Here is a 22,238-nt window from a genome sequence, read left to right on the forward strand (position 1 = left end):
AACAAGTTGTGATTGGCTTATCAGAGTTAGTCTTATGAAAAGACAGTATTGTTGGGTGATAAGGAGGTACAATGGTAGTCACATGTGCACCAGAAGTACCATATCTCAGGATCATGCTAAACTGGACTCTGAAACAATTGCAGAAGCAATAAAGCCATTAGTTGAGGCTGACCCGTCCATAAAGGTAAAATCTGTCATTGCTGAAGTATAATCGAAATTCAACTACACGATAAGTTATCGCAAAGCATGGTTGGCCAAGCAAAAGGCAGTGGAAAAAATATTTGGTGGGTGGGAATCTTCATATGAAGCTTTGCCCACATGGTTTGAAGCAATGGTTGCAAAAGAGCCATCAGCAGCTGTTGAGTATGAAACTGCATATGGCTATCGAGGGGATGAGTTAGTTGAAGATCTTCGGATTCTGACACGAGTCTTCTGGGCTTTCTACCCATGCATTAAAGCATTCAGAAGTTGCAAGCCAGTGGTTCAGATTGACGGCACACATTTGCAAGCACTCATTTTCTAACCCACTTGTACTATGATCAGTTGATTCAGTCACTGGCAAACCATCAGTTCGGAGTCCAAGAATCATTGCGACGTCCTCCAAAGTGATCGTGCACTCACCATATGGAAGATGAAACGTGTGCGTTTCCGGACGCCACCTTTCAACCAGTGCGTCTACAGTCGGCCTATGAGACACGATCCTCCCAATTTGAGAAACATAATAGAACCCGCTCGCCTTCAGTTGTTCTTCCACTCTATTATCATATGAGTCTATTTGATGTAAATGTCTCATGTGCAAATTTCTTGAACCTGAAAACAAAATTTAATCATTAATAGTAAATTACTATAACCAGTTCATGACTACTATTATATTCAACACTTACTAAATCACTACATATTCTAATAATTGATTATTAGTAAATAAACTACTAATTATTAACTACTACAGTAAACATAAAAATTACTTACATATACAGAATGTCAAAGATATTTTACAATATGATCTTCAGCACGTATGATGTCACGTTTTCCCATCTTCCTCTTTTTTAAACTCTGGATTAAAAAGGACATATTTAAATAATTAAAATATTTTTTTAAAATATATTTGAAATATATGAAAATTTATTATTAATATATCTTTAATAATTCTATTTTTTTATTAAAAACACATTCCAAAATAAAACCGAAATTAATATATCCTAAAAATTAATAATAATAAAAATAACGTAACTATAATTAATTCTATTCTATTTTCTAATAATAATTCAAATTTAACTAAAGAATATTTCAACCAAAACTAAACTAAACTAACATCACTAAAAGCATGAATTAATAATAACTGAAGCTAATGTTTTATGTAAATTAAAAAAATTAAAATAATTTTTAAATTATTCTACTTTAAATACTTTTTTTATAATAATTCAGAATTAATTAAATATTTCAACCAAAACTAAAATATAAATTAATAATTACTGAAACTAATATTTTACGTAAGTTAAAAAAAATTCTGAAAATTATTAACTAATTCTTTTTTAATTCTGTTTTTTAAATTAACAAAGTTATAAATCAATTATAAAGTAAAAAAATTTCTTAGATGATTATGTTTTTCAAAACAGCTATTTCAAATTTTAAATAACAATAACCTAAATTAACGCTAACAGCCTAACAGTAACTAAGTCACTAACTAACAATAATTAATTTACTAAAACTAATCCTAACACTAACTAACACCTATAATGCTATACTAACGCCGATAATACTACTACTAAGTACTAATAATTAATTAACTTACTATTAATTAATAGTAAAATAACCTAAAAAAATTACAAAGTCTTAGTCTATAGTTCAAAAAAATTTTGTTCATAGTTTCAGTTCAAAAAAAAAAAGGGCAATCACTAAATCATTTACGTGAATGGAAGACTTTGGTTTAGTTGTGGTGAATGGTCTCCAGTATGGAAGCTGTCATTTTGTTTTGTGGGTTTCTTTATTTTTGGTGGGGTAAGATTGATAAGGATGGAAGGAGACGTTTTGTGGTAGAACTGAAGAGAAGATGAAGAAATGGAAAAGAGAAGGGGTTAAAAATCTTCACGCCGGTGAGAAGGAGATATTTTCTCCCACGTATTAACCATGCATACACAAAATATCACTGACGTTTTGTACAAAACCTCGACGTTTTGTTGAAGAATGAAACTGACGTCGCTGAGAAAATGGCAACGACGTTTTTCTGTATCCCCACAATGGCGTTAAATACGTATTTTTGGCCATTTCAGTGGATAACACTAACATAGGCCCAATATTAAAAATAAAAAACTCTCCAAACAAAGTTTTTATCTAAATCTATCCAAGTTATTATAATAACTCTTCAAATTACGCTCCTCTTAGATATTATCCATTCAATTCAATTCAATTAAGAACACATGCGTTCATTTAATTCAATTCATAATGAACTGAACATATTATTAAGATGAAATAATTATATAATACTAAATGAACGTAACATTATTTATTATATAAAATCAAATTCAAAACAGCTTTCTGTATAATGAACTGAACACGTTATTAAGGTGAAACAATTATATAATACTAAATGAATGGAACATTATCCATTATATAAAATAAAATCAAATTCAAAGGAGTCTTCTGTATAATGAACCAAACACGTTATTAATGAGAGTGATTTTTGTTGGTGTTAAATCCACTTGAATAAAATTTGGATAAAAAAAATACTTAGATATGTAGTATAGCCCTAACGTGAAACAACTATAGATTTTTGCCGTTATTAGTTGTAAGTCATAAGAAGCGAAGAAAAAGAGTGGTTATTTTTAAAGGTGGAAACTCAAGTGCAGTTGATTTCATTGAGAGCCATTAGATAATTTGATTGATTTAACTAAATTTTCATCTAACGACTCTTAGATATCAACTTCACATTCACTTGAGTTTTCACCTTTTCTAAAATAAGAATAGTTATTAAATTGATAAAATTAAATATTTAAAACTTAAAAAATTTATTATAATTATATTGAATATAATAAAATAATATATTATATATTGTTAAAAATATTTTTTAATTAATTGTTTAATTAATTTTTATTTTTTAATAAAAATCGAATCGGTTAAACTAATTGTATTGATTTTTTTTTTATTTGAAATCGACTTTTCTCTGAGCCGAATCGGTTGAAAATTTGTTTCCTGGTCTTTCCGATTGAACCGGCCAGTTCGGTTTTTTTTTCCTACCTCCGTTACTGGGGAGAGAAATCGCAACGAAAACCCTCCGTTTTGGGAGAAATCAGAATCAAAATAATCGTTTGTCGAGAATCAGAAGAATAATAAGGAAGAGATGTCGACGGTATACGTTTTGGAACCGCCGACGAAGGGGAAGGTGGTGGTCAACACAACGCGGGGCCCACTCGACATCGAGCTATGGCCGAAGGAAGCACCCAAAGCTGTCAGGAACTTCGTTCAGCTCTGCATGGAAGGTTACTACGACAACACCATCTTCCACCGCGTCATCAAGGACTTTCTTGTTCAGGGTGGTGATCCCACCGGCACCGGCACTGGTAACCCTAAACCCCCTCTTTTCACCATCATTGGAATTTCCCACGTGCTTTAATTTAAGGTTAGGTTGTTCTTCTGTGGATTCATGAATGCTCATGTTGTTTAATTCTAGGAACTTAGTGTCAAAATTGAAGCTTTTGCGATACATAATTTTCACTCTTTTTCCCAAAATTTTCAGCTTGATTGGAAATGAGTATGTGGTTTGAGTCAGTGTTGGGTTCTTCTAGTCTTCCTGAATACAGTGTTGATACATTGAAGCTTTGGCGATACTGTGCTCTCTTTCACTCTTTCTGCTTTGATTAGCTTTGGAATCGGGCACTAAGTTTAATTCAGAGCTGGTTTCAAGTGTTTATCGAATTAGGTGTCAGAATTGAAGCTTGGAAACACCCTTAACATCTTTCTCTTGAAATTTTTTAGCACAATTGAGAATGGGCATGCGGTTTAATTGAGTACTGGGTTTTAGAATTATGAATTAAGTGTTGAAATTCAATCTATAGTGAGTTGGTGACTCTGTTGACTCTCTTCCTATCGAAAGTTTCAGGGGAAAAAATGTAGTTGGACACGTTGTTTATTCAATGTTGGGCTATGGTTTTAAAGAATTTAGTGTTCGAATTGGAAGAATAGGTATTGTATACCTTGTTTTGGTGTGTTTTGTGAGTAGCTGATTTAGTATGATTTGTTATGGCCGTTTTTGGTTTGGAGTTATGAGTAGGTTGGTGTTTCCGCTTATTTTCATTTTTCATTTTTAAACAACTATTAAAGGGTTTTTTTTTGGGGGGGGGGTGAATTATATTACAATGGTATAATTAAAATTGGTATGATTTGTGATTGGTAGTAGGTTTGATATTATGCCTGTGTTTAAATTAGCTTATTTTGTGTTCATAACAGTTTATAAGCAAAGTTTTACTAGAAATTTGGGTGAAGAACATTGTTGCACAACTAAAATTATCTGGCAGAAATTTTATCACAATTTGTTTAGACCGAACAATGGTGTGGTGATGATTCAGAATAGGAAATGCAAGTCCGTCCAATAGTGGAAAGCAATGTTAAGTCATTTGGCCTGTTGTTTTTAAATCAATAATTCAATATAGCCATTGGACTGTTTTGGGGAAAGAAAGAATAATGTTTCCTTGCCATCCTTTGTACTATATTGACTAAGATTTTGAAAGTAGTTAGATAAGTTGAAGTAGTGAAAGTTGTTTAAACACAATGTCAAAACATTTTCTCCTTGATATTCTGGCTATTAAATATTTATATTTGAAAAAAAAACACGTGTTTTCTTCTCAAATTTGATCTGTATTGAAGATGTATGTGTGATCTTTTAATTGTGAAATGATGTCTTTTTTGTTTGTTTGCAAATAATGTATTGTTTAGGAGGTGAGAGTATTTATGGGGATGTTTTTGCCGATGAGTTTCATTCGCGTCTGAAATTCAAGCACAGAGGATTGGTTGCAATGGCCAATGCTGGGCCACCTAATTCAAATGGGAGTCAGTTTTTCATTACCCTTGACCGTTGTGACTGGCTTGATCGGAAGCATACTATTTTTGGAAAGGTACTGGAATGTTGTTGCGTCAGAACCTCCTTTTTTTCCTGCAAGAATTTTGTAATTTTTTAGGGATCCGTGGTTGATGAACTCGTTATTTTATCTCAGGTAACAGGAGATACAATGTATAATCTTTTAAGGCTGGGTGAAGTTGAAACTGATAAAAACGACCGGCCTTTAGATCCACCTCCAAAGATATTATCAGTTGAGGTATGTTTATATTTTGACTAGCATATCCAAAAATCTTGAAATTTACGTCCGCGGAAGTAAGAATTTCACCTCCACAGTTTCTTCTTGGTAGGTATTATGGAACCCATTTGAAGATATTGTGCCAAGAAATCTTCAGACTAAAGCTACACCTGTTACAGAAAATAAAGGTTTGAAGACAAAGGGTGTGAAGTAAGTCCTGTCTCATACCTAAGAGAGCCGATTTTGTAGAACTCAATGCATTGGTTTGTGTTGGCAAGTATTTGAGTCAATTGTTGCTTGATTTTAATAATTTCATAATGCAGAAAATTGAACTTGCTTTCGTTTGGGGAAGAAGCTGAAGAAGAAGAAAAGGAATTGGCATTGGTGAAGCAAAAGATTAAGAGCAGTCATGATGTCTTGAATGATCCTCGTCTTTTGAAGGAAGAAACTCCCAACAATGAAATGGTAATATGACCTTTGCTTTCGTTTTTGTTTTTCTTCTCAAGTAGAAGCCTTGCTTGATAAATTCCACATACTAATAAGTTACTGAATATTGTTTTATTTGTTTATACTTTATGGAACTAAAATCTGCACTACATCGTTATTCCAATAATCTCGCCTGAAAGTCCATATTTTTACAAGAACCTAATGGTGTAAATGTTATATCAAATAACCACAAATATAATATTAGTTGTTTTTATGTTGCAGAGTAAAGCAACAAGGGATTTGCAGTTAACTGTAAGAGATGCACTAAAAACCAAGAAGGAAGAGCCTCGGAAAGAGTTAGAAACTAGTAAAATTGATTCAAGTGATGACGACGACGACGACGAAGACGATGGCAATGAAGCAGATTTTGATGCAAGAATGCGCAGGCGAATACTGAAAAAGCGGAAGGAGTTGGGTGACCTTCCTCCCAAGCCAAAGGTGCAAAATGGTATGTCTGTCATCATTTTTCATATATTTATATTGTAGCTTGTAAAAATCTCAACCTTTGTTATAGGAAATAGTCATGGCTTTACCGAGGAAAGTTTCTTTGAGCTCATAACTGACATAAACCTGTTTTATTCTAATAAACTAGACTGCCACTTTTTCTTCCTACATGGCAGTAAACTTAGTAACTAGGCATAGGAAAGAGGTACCTTTGGAGACTTAAGCAGCTTGTGGTAATGTTTGTTGCAGAAAACAGATACAAGAAACTAGAAGCAATAGAGAATTGGGAAAATAGAATTAGAAAATTGTGAAGGAAACCAAAATGTGGCACATTCAAGTCATAGAATTATCAATTATGTGCCACTTGTCAAAGGAAATTGGAGAAGGATCCAGCGTAAAATGTTAGCCTTAACAAGTGATGTCCTGATTTTTTTTTAAAGAGAGTGATGTCCTGACTTTACTTTGCAAGTTGATGTCATGGTTTGAAGAGTTTAGCATTACCATATGAAAACAACTGAGAGTTTGATACACACCATCATTGATTTTAGATCACTATTTTGACTGTAAAATACCCGTTTGCCGAATCAACACCCTTGGAGAACATTTACTTAGTTTTGTATTTCACAACAGAAAAAATGGAAGTCACAAACATATAAAGATTATTTAAATTTAACTATCATAGGGGTAACCAGGTAACAGATTAATGATTATTGAGTTGGATTGTAATTTAGGCTTACCAACTTTTATTTTAATATGCAGGAAGATCCAGTCCAGAGCGCCGGGATATTTCAGCAGCCAGGTAAAATTATCCAAATTTAAAATTCATTTTTGGTTTTCACATTGATATATTAAATACCTGTCTGCAGTAATATACATTGTGCTATAAATCAAATTTATGTCATGTTTTTGGTACACAATTTTTCTTGAGGAATAGAATCACTTTTTTCGTTCACTATGTGCCGACTGGATGCTCGCAATTTACATAATTATATCTCTTAAATTGTATAATATGACATAAAACAAGAATCCATCATTGATGATGCTCATTTATGTGTGGCAAGTGCCCGTATCTTGTTCCTTACTTTGATTGTGCGGGACAAAGCTATTTGTATCTTGTTACTCCGGATGACACACGGTTGGCAATATGCTTGTTCTTGGCAGCATGTCTCACTGAGTTTATACATGTTTGTCCCTAATTTCTTAAAAGGATACTAGTTGCTAGAGTAGCCTTGCAGTTTCATTGCCAGAATCTCCAGAACCTCTAAAGATCAAAGATGTTTTGTGGCATCGAATTAAACACTTGACCACTATGGTGTAAAGCACATGGTCTTTTTTAGAGGAATTTCCATCTCAAATATGTTGTGATATTGGAAAACAATGCTCCATTGACTTCTTTATTATTTTTTTTCCCAAAGAGAGTCTTGTATCCTCCCATCTTTTCCCAAGGTCAATCTTTTCAATATATTTTCCTTGTTAAGAAGGGAGGGGGAAAAACTTTAGCTATTCACATCAGTTATAAGGGAATCTTTTATAAGTATAAACAAATAAAAAATAAATAAAAATAGATGCATAAAGAAGCAGGTGACTATCAGCTATCAAGTAGATTCGCATTTATTTAGCTTCTTGATCTTGATTTGACAGTTATTTCTTGCTATATCAGAATATAGTTTATTGCAGTTGTATGTTCTACATATGCAAGCTTGTTCTGGGGATTTTGGAATTACGTTAGAGTTTTTATTTTTTAATCAGCATGAGTTTCAGTATGTGATTGGGTTTTTCTTCCTGCCAGGTCAAATGCTTCACGGGTGGTTGATGATGATGATGATGATAAACCGAGGGCGGAAAAGTTGTCCTTGAAGAAGAAGGGAATAGGGTCTGAAGCAAGAGCTGAACGTATTGCTAATGCTGATGCAGATTTGCAGCTACTGAATGAAGCTGAGAGAGGAAGACAGTTGCAGAAACAGAAGAGACGCAGATTACAAGGGCGTGAAGATGATGTACGTTTTTTTCCCTTGTCTTATTTTTATTTACCATTTTTTTTTGTTTACATGTTTTTTGCTGGTGTCCAAGTGATATTGTTCTAGGTTTGAAGAACGGTGTTTCAACTGGGAATAGTAACTTGACATGATAACAGGGAACATTTTAAAGGCTGAAAATGGAAAAATGTGTTATTGGAGTATTTTGCTGTTTCGTGAAATATAATGTGTGAAAACTTTTATGCTAATAGGTTATAGAGTACTAGAGTTAAACATTTTTTTTTCAAAAAATATATGGGTTATTTTCTATGGATAAAGCATATGGGTATTTTTAATCACTCTAGATGACTAACCCTTTTTTTTTCCCCTGTATTTCTATCCTCAGGTTCTTGCCAAACTCGAGAAATTCAAAAATTCCTTATCAGCAAAGTCGGCACCCAAAGCCAGTGAATCTACTGATGTTGTTGATGACAAAGAACTGTCTGACTGGAAAAGTGTTGGCTTAAAATTTGCCCCGGAGTCTGGCAAGGTAATTTTTCTCTTGTCGCAGAGGAGGCTGTTTAAATGTTTGTACACAATAAGTCGCCGGCCTAAGATGAAAAAGAAAAAAAGTTTACTACTGAATTGGGTGAATTTAACCACATTTTTTTATCCCATTTCCAGCATCTTATGTTTTTTTGCTTATGATATTCCCTGTAAATATATGCAGGATCGCATGTCTCGCAACGAAGACCCGAACATTTAAATACACAAAGCTGACTGGTTTGGGAGACACAAGACACTTCCCGGCACCGGCGGAACACAATGTATATCAAGCTTGCCAAACTTAGGAGATAGTTGTCGCACCGAGTTGAGTGGACTTGGTAGGTGTGGACACTCGTTCAACTCCAAATGGTGAAAAATTTCATGAACTCTACGTGTCCCTATGACAGCACCTACTTTGAGTTTATTGTAATTTTTTTGTCCAATATAAAAAAAATGTTCTCTAGTTTTTTTAAGATATATGTGGTTTATATGTTTTGATATTGGATGTTGTAATCATCGGACTAATTAATTTAGGAGTAAGGTTTTTCTTGGACATAAAACAGAAAATTTATTAAGCTTCTAACTTGCCTGAAATGTGGCGAAAATTCTGAGTTTTGATGGTTACTATGTAAGCAAGCTAGAAGGGGACATATCAGCGGACCAAGTTCTTTGAGCAACCTGAAAATTTCTTAAGTAAACAGTTATGATAGGCATTCAAATCAAAGAATCTCCTGAGATTATGTGATGTTCGGGTCTACATTAATTAAACATATATTACATTTTATATAATGCAAGCATATTAAATATTATATAATTTAAATTTTAGGGAAGGTTAAAAGTGTATTTTGTATGTAAAATTACATAATTTATGGAGAACCATGTGTAGGTCTTGATATAGGTATGTTAATATTATAAACCTAGTTAGGTTGAAAAGTATTGTTTTCATGGTCTGTAAGGATATTGCATTTTGCAGCTTTCGTTGAAATCGTTGTGCAGTTTTGCAACTTGTCCTCATTGTTGATCCATACCTAACATTTCGATTTCCAAATGCACCTATGACAACGATGTCAGAGATAACTGGACAACCTGCGCTCAATTTAATTAGTCATTCTTTTCAGAAAATTTGACACTTTTTATTTTTATATTTGGATATTTATTATGAGAAGGAATTATTGACTTTTTTTTTTCAAAAATCGAAAATTACGTACATAGCATATATAATAAGATTTTTTTTGTGACTGAAATAAACTAAACAAAGAAAAACGAAATAAACAAAACAAGGAACTGCTTAAATAGAGGGACAGTCCCGTTTAAGACTACTCTTAAATTCCTTCCAAGGTGAAAGAAACTCCACATGCAAAAGTTGTAACTCCATCGCCATCTTTGCCATAGTATCTGCCACTGTGTTTGCATCTTTCATAATCAAACGAAAGTCAACACACTAATTCCAATGCATGATATCTCTTATTTTGAGCACCAATGGATCAATAAACCCAAAACCATCTTGAGTAACAAGATTAAATTCTTCCACACAATCCGTCTCACAAATAACATCTCGTTGACCCGCATCCCAAGCTAAGAGATATCCTCTCCAAATAGCAAATAATTCTCCTTGAAGAATACTATTACTCTCAATCATTCCCAAACACCCCATTTGCCAACTCCCATTACAATCTCTAATAACACAAGCAAAACCAACACTATCACCCGAACCAAAATAACTAGCATCACAATTAATCTTAAAAGTGTTAATGGATGGGGGATTCCAAAAACCATTTAGAGTAGAGAAAAGGGACATACATTGTAATTCAAAAATATTCCTAAGCTCCTTTTCTGAAGTTAATGCCAGACAATCACTTTTTCCGGAGGCCAAGTTTCATGAGGATTAAAGATGTCATTATTCTTTACTCGCCATATCCACCAAAGTCCAAAAAAAAAAACTTGAATGGATGCTCTCTGCTATGATATAAGAACCAGTTCTTCAAATCCAAAGGATGACAAGAAATATCCAACCTATGCCAGACAAGCTGAGCTTTTGGACATTTTGGACACCTATCCGATGACGATATCCTTCTTCTAAAGCGAAAACTTGCAGTAGGAAGAGCCTCCTTAAGACACAACCAAGCCAAAAACTTATGCTTTTCCGGAATAAGCTGACGCCAAAGCCAACGCCAATTCTCCCGCTCCTCCCAACCAAACAGCTGCTTACACAACCACAAGTAACTATTGCGTGAGTTATAGACTTTGGCAGCAGACCCACACAAATACCAACCCACTTCTAGACCTGCTTGTTCATGTGGATTGTAAGAGAGAATATTACCTTTCAGATTTTGGGATAAAGGAGAATAAAGAGTATTCAAATGCCACCTACCAACCGACCAAATATCCTGTATTCGGAGATTCGAATCAGAAATATGGACATAATCCATCTCATTAGATAACCATCATTCTCTCCTCCAGCTAGAAAACAAAAAATTCTGGTTCAAATCTCCAATACACCAAGCAAACCCATCCTTCAGCAATTTCCAAGCCTTGCAAAGACACCTCCAAATGGGAGAGTCCTTGGTCTTAGGATAACTAAAACATCCATATAGAAATGATCGGTATTTGGCATCCAACAATTAGACCCATAGCTTATTTGGCTGTTGGAAAAAAGTCCAAATTATCTTCCCAAGAAGGGCAATATTTACACAATAAGGATCTCTAATCCCCAAACCTCCATATTTTTTTGGAGTAACCAGTACCTTCCAACTAACAAGATTCAATCCTCTTCTATCAACTTGTTCTTTCCAAACAAAATTCCTCATCATAGACTCCAATTTACTAATGATTCATTTGGGAAAAATAGAGACATGCATCTGGTACGTGGGAATAGCGGCTGCAACAGAATTAACCAAGCAGAGTCTACTAGCCCGATTGAGTAAACTCCCTTTCTAGCTTGCTAGCCTACTCCGAATCTTATCCAGAACACCATTGAAAGCTGAACGAGTCACCCTAGAATGGTTAAAGGTAACTCCAAGATACTTGCCCAAGTCCTGGACAAATCTGATAGAGGATACCCCAGTGAAAACCTCTTTCCTTGTTGCAGAGATATTCTTGGAGCAAAGCGCTTTAGACTTCTCCACATTAATCTTCATCCCAGATGCTTTGCAAAAAGTCTCTAAAACTAACATCACATTTTACACTTGTCTCTTTATAGCTTTACAGAATAGAAGCAAGTCATCTGCAAACATTAAGTGGGATATTCTTGGTCCCCCTCTAGAAATAGCAACTAGCTCCCACAAGCCCAAATCAACCTGATGACTAATAAAGCATGCCAATCACTCCATACACAACACAAAAAGATACGGTGCATAGGATCTCCTTGTCTAAGACCTTGGCTAGGAGTAAAGCCATTCATACGATTCCCATTCCAAATAATAGATAAAGAAGAAGCAGTGACACAATTCATAATCAAATTAATTGTAGGAATAGAAAAACCAAAGCTCTTAAAGGTATGAGCTAAAAACCTCTAGTCAACTCTGTCATAAGCTTTCTCCAGATCAATCTTAAAGGCCAGTGTGTCTTTCTTTGATTTAGTCTTTTTCATAAAGTGGAGGACTTCTTGAGCAATAATGATGTTGTCAGGAGTTTTTCGTCCCGGAATAAATCCTCCTTGAAGCGGGCCAACAATCTTTGCAAGATGAGGACGAAGCCTATTAACAAGGACCTTCGTGATGATCTTGTAAACTACATTGCAGAGACTAATCGGCCTGAAATCTTTCATAGATACCGGCGATTCAACCTTTGGAATAAGAACCAGTAAAGTCTCCAACATTCTCGGATCAAGAGTAACACCGGAAAATGCTTGCTTAACCATCTTCCAAACATCAAGACCAATGATCTACCAATATTCTTTAAAGAAGAAAGCTTGAAACTCATCAAGACCGGGAGTTTTAAAAGAGTTCATGTGAAAAACAGTTGTTCTGACTTCCTCCATAGTAACTAGTGCCGTAAGATTATTGCAAGCTTCCTCATTCAGAGAAGGAAGAGGCACATCACCAAGGCAACCCAAATCAACATCATCCAAATGATAGAATAAGTTTTTATAAAAAGACTCTGCTTCTTGACTCAGAACCTCTGGATCAGTTTCCCACACTCCATCCTTGAAAAAAAGGCCATGAATCTTATTATGCTTCCTTCGCGCAAGAGTTTGAATATGAAAGAATCTTGTATTCCTATCCCCAAACTTTACCCACTGCTCTCTAGACTTTTGGAACCATAGGAGCTCTTCTTGCACTAGAGTATTATTATAATCATCAAGCAACTGTTGCTCTTTCTGATACAAATAAATACTATCCACCACTTTCAAACGCTTTTGTAAATAATTAATCTGCTACTCTAATTCACATTTCTTAACAAAAATGTTACCAAATACCTTCGAGTTAAACTCTAGTGAATTCTTATGTACTTTCGAAAGCTTGCCATGAATTCCTTTATTACCAGACCACCATGACTGATTCACAATATCCCTAAACCCAGGATGAGTAGCCCAAGCAGCGACAAATCGAAAAGGTCGATTCCCTTTAGGCTGAGGACGACCTTTACAACGCACCAGAATAGGGCAATGATCAGACTGAAGCCTATTTAAAACTTCTGCATAAGCCTCTGGAAAGATAGATAACCAACTACTATTTATACAGACTTGATCAAGCTTTTTTGCCATGTCAACATAAATTTTCACCCTTCTGTACCAAGAAAATCGCCTCCCAATAGTCTTCAGATCAAACAAACCACTATCCCCTAATGAATTAGCAAACATGTCTGCTCTTTGGTGAGAAAATTGACAGCCCTTAGATTCATGAGAAAATTTGACTTCATTAAAATCACCAAGAACAATCCAAGGTCCTTGAAAAACCATGGATTGTGCAACAAGATAATCCCAAAGGAGAATCCTTTTATTAATTTGAGGACTGCCATAAATACCTCTACACCTCCAAATTAAATTATCAAATTGAACCTCAACAGTAACACCTTGATCAAAAGCATCAATGAACTTACAACAAACATCCTTCATAGAGGATAGAAACCAAATACCTCCCTTATGCCCCTCTGCTTCTACTATACCAACAGAGTGATACCCCAACCTTTTCCAAAACAATTTTAAATGCTGAAAAGGGGAGTGAGTTTCAACCACAATAAAAAACATGTCTAAATTTTCTAACAAGTTCCTTACAATGCACCCGGGCTAATTTATTAGAAGCACCCCTAATATTCCAAACAATCATATTTAAACTATCCCTAAATAATAGAGACAGAATAAATAAGAACATAAACTCTAAACAGAATCACCAACCTCAATAGGTGGTTTGTCCTGCGGTACTGGCACACTCTGATTCTCAATAATTGCCACCTTCGGACCCCCTAATACTGCACCTGCCATGTTTCCATCTACTAAGGTTTCCTCCGTTGTGCCACAATTTTTATCAACTAGCGAGTTCTGCAGGGAGGAAGGCCGAGGATGCTTCCGTAGAGAAATTCCACGAAGTGCAGGAGTTCTGCGCGATGGAGATGGTGCAATTTCATGTTTTTCTCGCTTCCCCATCCTAATGCCAATTGATTTGCCTCCATCACCATGCAAATTGGGCCTTGGAACTCTTCTCGAACCATACTTGTGCTGCTTTCCATCTTGGTCCTTCAAACCTGATGACTGGCCCATTGTGAATTTTCCCTTACGCAGCACTTGTTGCCAACCCTCTCCATCATCCATGCATGCCTCATTAACATGACCATTAGGCACGTGAGGAGCCAATAATTTCGTAACCACATCCTTCCCTTTAACAACTCCTAATTTCTCACCCAAATTACGAGAATTCTCACCCCAATCACGAGCTTCTAATTCAGCCTCTTTATGAATCTCATGATTGTTGTGTGGCACTAGTGTCGGGGCTTCATTATTTTTTCCATCACGAAAGGAATTTCCGTTTCCTTTCAAGGACTCCTTCTCTATGCACAATGATTTATCATGCCCATACCGTGCACAAGTAGCACAAATCATCTGTAAACTCTCATACTCCACTTCATGAGTCACACCCTCCACTATAATATGTTTGATTACAGGCAATCCAAGATTAATTTGAACATAAACTCGGGCATATTTTCCTCTTTTTGCAAGCTTAGTGGCCAAATCTACTTTCACCGAAACCCTGTTGCAGAAGCAATTCGTAGCATTGCTTGTTCCTGATAGCACCAAATTGGAAGTCCCGAAACTTGAATCCATACTAGCGTTAATCCAAAGGATTTTTCGCATGGCCTAAAATCCACATCCCATGGCTTTACTGCAACATAGTGACCGTCTATCAACCACGGGGCCACCAAGAATGACTTTCTCATGATCCGCAGCAATATCAAATTTAACCAAAAAATACCCAAACCCCACATCCAACAAATCAAACCCTCCTTTGATGGGCCATACTATCCGAAACTTATGCATGAGAGCCGTGTAGCCATAATGCTTATCCAACACCTTGATAACGATGGTTTCCTTATAAGGTTCAGCTAGACAGCTCTTTACTTCCTTGGTAAAACTTACACTTGGTGGATGAGAATCACCCTGCTTATCTGTCACCGTCGCGATACCATCCAGATAAAGACCCTACTAATGCAAAGGTTTTATACTTTTCTGCACCAATGATTTTATCTCTAAAAGAGACTTTGGATGGCTTTTCTAATCCCTCTCGAGAAGAACCCTCCTTAACACCGGATACATACCCACCCACGCTATTATGTATAAATTAGATTTACAAAAGTAGCAATTTTTTTGGTATATTAGTTGCATTTGATTGAATGTTAATGTATTGTTACAACAATAATAATAATAAAGTAAGAAAAAATTAATTCACCTAAAGGGAGATTCAAATGGCAAGGGTATTAACCATTATAGGAATACCAGAGGACTAATAAAAATTATGATTTTTTGTTATTATTTAGTTATTAATGTTTAAAAAATATAAGATAAATTACGTTATTAAATTATTAAACTAAAAAAATTAAATTAAAAAATTTGAGTTAATAGCTAAATAATGATAAAAAATAATAAATTCTAATGACATTTTTCTAATTTTTATTATCGACAGTATCTTATTATGATTTTGGACACATTTCAACCCTATTATACTAACACCTAGATTCACTCAACATTTTGAGTTAAGATTGAATTAGTCTAACTTCCTGTACCTAACAAAATTAAGAACATAATAGAATAGAATAGAAAGAAAAAAAATTGGTGAAAAGAACATTTTACAATAATATTTGTTATAGATTATCTGCACATCAAACTCAAAATGGACAATTATGATTTTTAATTAATGGTTTAGATTTTAAAATTTTCGTTACAAATATTTAACATACCACATTTTTTTAAATATTCATAAATTATTCTTCATATCTCTTCGAATTTCTATACATATTCATATTCTTTTAGAATATTTTATAATTTTTCAGAATTTTCTAGAACATTCTAATGTCTTCCAAACTCTTTTAAGACTTTTTGAAGTATTCTATAATTTTTCAAAAATTTTTAAAGAGATCTCAAACAATCTAAAATTTTATTTAAATTCTATATAAATACCATTAAAAGTGATATTTTAACATATATCTTGACAAGATACATTAAAAAATAAGACAAAAAAACAAGAAGTTTTGATTTAGGTAGTGGATAAAAATTAAAAATAAGTCATTATCATATAGATTTTCACTTCATTTTACGTAAGTTGCTATGAAAATGTACGTATGGAGCCCATTGTAGAAAAGTGTTCAACCACATAATGTGTTTAATAGATGGTGTTTGGTTTTAATTAGCCCTTTTTTTGAAATATAACCCCCCAAAACCTACTCAATTCTTTATTCATCACTGACATTCTTTTTTATGGTACCAAAGTATAAATTGCGAATACTAAATAGTATAGTTTCGGAATAACGCCCCTTTTAATGAGGGTAGTTATCACAAGATAACACCCATATTAGAGTGCCCTTTTTTTCACACTTTAAAGTGAAGTGCAATTTTATATATAACACGCTCCACGTAACAACATAACTTTTTTGACATCATAATTGGCACTAATTCAAGTAACGCCTTATATGGCGACACATAAATTAGCATGATGATGTTAGATTTATACTTTGACAATTGACATGAATACATGATATATATTATATATATAATTTATGTATTATTAGAGTGTAAAAAAGTTATATTTGAAGTGTTCAGATTTTATAATTGACGTAGTAACATGTTAATAAACAGAAATTAAATTCACTAAAAATATAAGGGAGAAAGATTGCCTAGCTGAGAAAAATAATTTAAAGTGTGTGTATATATAGGGTTTAGACTATTTTTTAAAGTATAATCATTTATCCAATGTTTAATCCAAAATTAAACTGAAATTCTCCTCATTTCCTACGGGATTCTATCATTTTCTAATATTTTTGTTAGTTTACCACATGTCAATTTAAGTTACACATTATACCTATAAAATAAATTACTATTTATACTCATAAAAAATGTAAATAATGACAAATGTATTTATTAAATAAAAAAATTAACGTTATACTCATCAAAAATAAATTTCGTATAATAAAAATACTTAAATTTTAATTTTTTGTTAATTTTTTAATAAAATTCTTAAATTAACTTTATTCTTTATCTTTAACTTTAACTCTCTCTCTCTCTTCAACATTATTCTCATCCCAACAACAACAACTACTTTGACCAACACCCTTTTCTCCGCTATTAAGAGGTCATCGCTGTCATCTAGCACAACGAAAAAAAAGAAAAGGGACAATGAATTCCAATGAACTACACATGTATCGAACCCTAAAATAATAGAGCAACTATAACTACCCAAAAATAACTAATTCAACTGAAGGCAGGACTTTAATTTCAAATGAACAATTCTTTAAATGAAAATAAAAAAAAAGGTCCTAGAGTTTTGATTTTCTGATTAGAGATTGAAGAACACAGAAAAAAGAAATTAGGATGTCTCAGGTTCGAATCTTTGGATAATCCACAATGACGCATGCAATGAGAAGAGCAAATTTTGGTGGCACTCCAACAAATTAAGACACATATACTCTAGATATGTAATTGGAAGAAGATGGTGGCGCGCGGCGCACAACCAATAGAAGACGGAGGAGGACGCAGATCTTGAACCGATAGAGGAGGAGGGGTGATGCGACACCACCAAAGCCAGCCACCGAATCGAAACTTGCACACGGTGGTCTTGGAAGACGTAGAAGAGCTTGAGGCGGAGGTTGTCGATTTTCTTTTTGTGGTTGTTGATGAGCTTGAGATGATATTTTTTACCGTTGAAGGAGTGAAAGACGAAGGGTGGAGGTGGTGGCGGTGTCAGGGGCAGGGAAAAATGCATCTGAGATGAAGAAGGGCGTTTGCATCGCCAACTTTGCCAGAGGAACAAGCTTTGGTAGAGAGAGTGTGTGAGTTGAGATTGGCGATAAAATGGAAAATAGATCCTCTCCATTTTTTTTAAAACTTGAGAGAATAAAGTGTGATCTCTCACCTTTAATTCTATAAGTGGGATCAATATTAAATAGGAGAGATAGAGCAATGAAGGGTGAGATTAAACACTGGATACTATCCAGTTTTTTTCACTGGAGAGGATCTACTCCCAATAAAATGTGAGGATAATTTGAAAATTTCATTAAAAAATTAACAAAAAATTAAAATTTGAGTATTTTTGTCATACAAAGTCTATTTTTTATAGATACACTGTTACTTTTCTTATTTGATAGATATATTTATTAGTATTTACATTTTTTATAGATACAAATATGGTAATTTATATATATAAGAATTTTCATTTAGATGTATATACTAAGATAAAAGGATAATTTACTTAAATAAACCAAATGCATCCTAAATCTTAAAACAAAATTTCATTCATGAATGTTTCAAGACACATTTCTATTCGATTTAGTGAAAATAGTACTAAATCAAATCAAATAGATTCGATTTGCATGCAACCGTAGAAAGATCTTAAATCGAAACAATGAGTTCCGAACTAGGAATTAACATAAATTGAAACAATTGAATTCGATTTATGAATGCATGTAAATCGAACCAATTGAGTTTAATTTATAAGGACTCGAGAAAAAAAAGGTAATCGAATGAAATGGATTCGATTTAGTGTTCGTTTCAATATGTGATTAAATCGAATCCAATTAATTTGATTTATACATAATTGATCTCTATATATGTGAGCTCAACGTGAAATTTTTAGAATAGTGAGATTCACAATGGCTAGTGATGAGAGTTTTGTAGCTCTTGTGCACTATAGAGGGTCCATTAAGAAAAAAATGCGATCAGGTATTAAGTTCACTGATAAGGACCCGCTGAGTATTTTTCTCAAACCTTCCACGAGTTTTGCTGAGTTTAAAGATACTATACTCCAGAAATTAGGTTTGCTTGGCGTCAAACGGGTGGAGAAATTGTTCTATAGAATTTCAATATCCGTGTTACGCGATGATGTAAAGTATGATTCATTTGTTATTGGCAATGACGAATACTTGCAAGTTTTGCACCATTGTCGCCGTCAGTTCTCCGAATTGAGGACTCCAGAACTGTTGGCTAAGCTTGTTGATGTGGTATCTATTTTTGGAAGTTCGCATCCAGTCTGCTCTAGTTCCATGCTTGTTCGTGCCTCATCAACTGTGCCGATTATTGCACCTAAGGTGGGTTTAGTTGCTTCTCCTTCCTTTGCATTCAACGACATATGTTGTGGCTCCAATATCTCAGGATGCACTACCTGAACAACCTCCGCCAAACTATATAGCATCCACAACAACTGTGCATATAATTATTTATCGTTAGTCACCATAAATAGTAAAAGATGAAAATACTAATTTACCACTCATCAGAGTTACAACAAAAGATACTCACATCCCCGTGCTGGAGTAAATCTATCCTAAGCCTCCAATGTGCCACACGGGGCCCCTTGTCCCTCAACGTTGGCTGATAACCTGACCATTTGAAATGCTCAATATTTAATTAAAAATAAAGTAAATCCTCGTATTCTTAAATACACAATGCGTAGCTGAAGGGGGAATACTTGGACGCCAACGGCCAATGGAAGAAATCAAATCTCTTTGGCCGGAAACTTGGAAACCTCCAGAAGATCCACGACTGAAAGAGCTGCAGTGGACCTGCCAACTTGACCACATTTCTGTTCACCACACGGCACATGCATCTGAATAGCCATGACAGGGTAGCTGACCCCCAGCTGTACTGACCCATGTCCTCTAGTCGGGCAACATAGGGTAACCAACGAATGTGCAGGCGGGTACCCGACTTATTCCCGAACAACTGTGTGGATAGGATTATCGTGATGTACGCACGGACATACCTCCTAACCGTCTCATCGTCTGCTCCCTGCAGTAGCTCACTAAATGTCTCCTGAAACCATGTACACTTCATCGTGAACTTGTCGATGCAGTTCGCAGGAGGCAAAACACCCAATAACTCCTCAAACCATACCCACGCTGGCCGGCCACCCTCAACATATCGCGCAAAATCCGTAAGGCATCCACTGGCATACTGACCGTCAATCGGGAGCCCTAACTGGTATGCCACATCTTGGAGCGTGATCGTGCACTTCCCGAACGACATGTAAAAAGTGTGTGTCTCAGGCCACCATCTCTCCACGAATGCACTGACCAATGGCTTGTCTAATCGAAATCATGTCTCGTTCAGTCTCGCAAGATAGTATAATCCTGCCATCCGTATGCAAGTACGGAACTATCCTATCATCCAACGACATACCTTGTTGTCGTCTCATGCTGCTGATGCAGCGATGGAGCTGCACAACGATAGAAAATTCATTATCATAACATGCACAATACAATCTTCAACAAATAAAAAACATGAAAACGATAAACACTGTATGATCTTTCTTGGAAAACTTGTTTACCATAACAGAAAATTATTAAAAAACTTATTAAAAAAATAAAAATTCTAAACTTTCCTCACATCTCTACTTATAACTATCTAAGTCAAAGAAATCAGAAAACTTTTTTCTGTCGCTACTCATTAACCATGTCTTGTCGCACATAAGAATAAGAATTTCAAAAATCTAACATATCTTACATTTCAAAACAACCTTGTTAGTTACCTACTCCATTTATCAAAATCTAACCGCTTAATAACTTACTAGCCTATACCATGCAGTTTAATTAAAAAATATTTTTCTTCCTAATCTAATTATAGACTCTAATGAACCACGCACCATATATTTTAACACTAATAGAATAACTATTGTTTGCTTAAAAAAGAAAACTATTTTACTAACCTCGAGGTGGATGGCGCCAGCAATATGCACGACTCCATCTAGTCGATATAAATGATTCGGGTCGTCTTCCATGTCTCCAGCTTCGATCTTTTCTTGGCGGCTATTCATAAATCTCGCCTCTGGAGTGGTGGGGTTGGGTGTGGGGTTCATTTTGGTTGTAGTTCGAATGAATGAAATTCGATTTGCTTATATAGGCTGAATGTGCGTAAATCGAATCCATTTGATTCGAACTAGTTGGGATGCGGAATGCTTGTAAATCAAAATATTGGCTTCGATTTACGATGGACTTGCTTCACGTGTTATGAATCGAACTCAATTGGTTCGATTTACATGCATTCATAAATCGAATTTAGTCGTTTTGATTTATCTTCATTCCTAGTTTAAAACTCATTATTTCGATTTAAGGTCTTTCTAAAGTTACATGTAAATTGAATCTATTTAATTTGATTTAATACTATTTTTACTTAATCGAATTTATTAAATTCAATTTATATAGAAATGTATCTTGGACATTTACGAAAAAAATTTTGTTTTAAGAGATATGGATAATTTTGAAATGCATTTGATTCATTTAAATAAATTACCCAAGATAAAAATTTTAAGCTAATCATATTCTATTCTAATCTAGACTATACAGTTGAAACTTGAAAGTGAGACTTTGATCATGCATCCATGTAATTTTCATTTTCATAGACATATGAGATTCTATGCAGAGAGGATGCATGTTGAGACAAATTAAATTAAAGTCAAAAGCAGCGTAGATTGTTGAAAATTTAAAAAAGGGTATTGCTATGAATGAGTAGTATAGCTAGAGATAAGGACCTATTTGTAAGCAATCTCAAAATGTGAATGTGAACATGGATGCTCAAAGTCAAAGTCTCTCATGTTTAAATTGGAAATGATTAAGCATCCCCAAGCACATATTCTAGAGAGACGTAGGGTTTGCGTAAAAGAAAATAGAAATTAAAACATGTTTTATTTTGTATAGTATTTAGGTAATTAAGTTTAGTATGGTATCGCCATATAGAAGAGAATTAAATAAATAATTTACAAAAAGTAAGAAAATCTTAATTCCATAATAAGGTTTTCTCTAAGGTTGACATTACATAAAATGTTGGTCCCCTAATAATTGGTGTAGCGGGGCTGTCAACAGTTGGAAACTTGGAACCCTTCATAAT

General features: G+C 34.5%; 1 protein-coding gene and 1 pseudogene across 1 annotated transcript; one reads left to right on the forward strand and one right to left on the reverse strand.

Moving 5' to 3' along the window:
• The first annotated feature begins 3,254 nt into the window (after positions 1-3,254).
• Positions 3,255-8,939, forward strand: LOC107495608 (peptidyl-prolyl cis-trans isomerase CYP57). The gene is made up of 10 exons (XM_016116774.3): positions 3,255-3,557; positions 4,930-5,108; positions 5,208-5,309; positions 5,401-5,498; positions 5,612-5,753; positions 5,997-6,222; positions 6,978-7,017; positions 8,008-8,215; positions 8,580-8,723; positions 8,904-8,939. Exons 1-10 carry the CDS (start codon positions 3,338-3,340, stop codon positions 8,937-8,939), a joined length of 1,395 nt encoding a protein of 464 aa, XP_015972260.1. The 5' UTR covers positions 3,255-3,337.
• Positions 8,940-10,007: 1,068 nt separating this feature from the next.
• On the reverse strand, positions 10,008-18,151 carry LOC107495469 (uncharacterized; annotated as a pseudogene).
• Positions 18,152-22,238: the final 4,087 nt, after the last annotated feature.

The sequence above is a fragment of the Arachis duranensis genome, chromosome 6 (genome assembly GCF_000817695.3).
Source record: "Arachis duranensis cultivar V14167 chromosome 6, aradu.V14167.gnm2.J7QH, whole genome shotgun sequence".
Lineage (NCBI taxonomy): Eukaryota > Viridiplantae > Streptophyta > Magnoliopsida > Fabales > Fabaceae > Arachis > Arachis duranensis.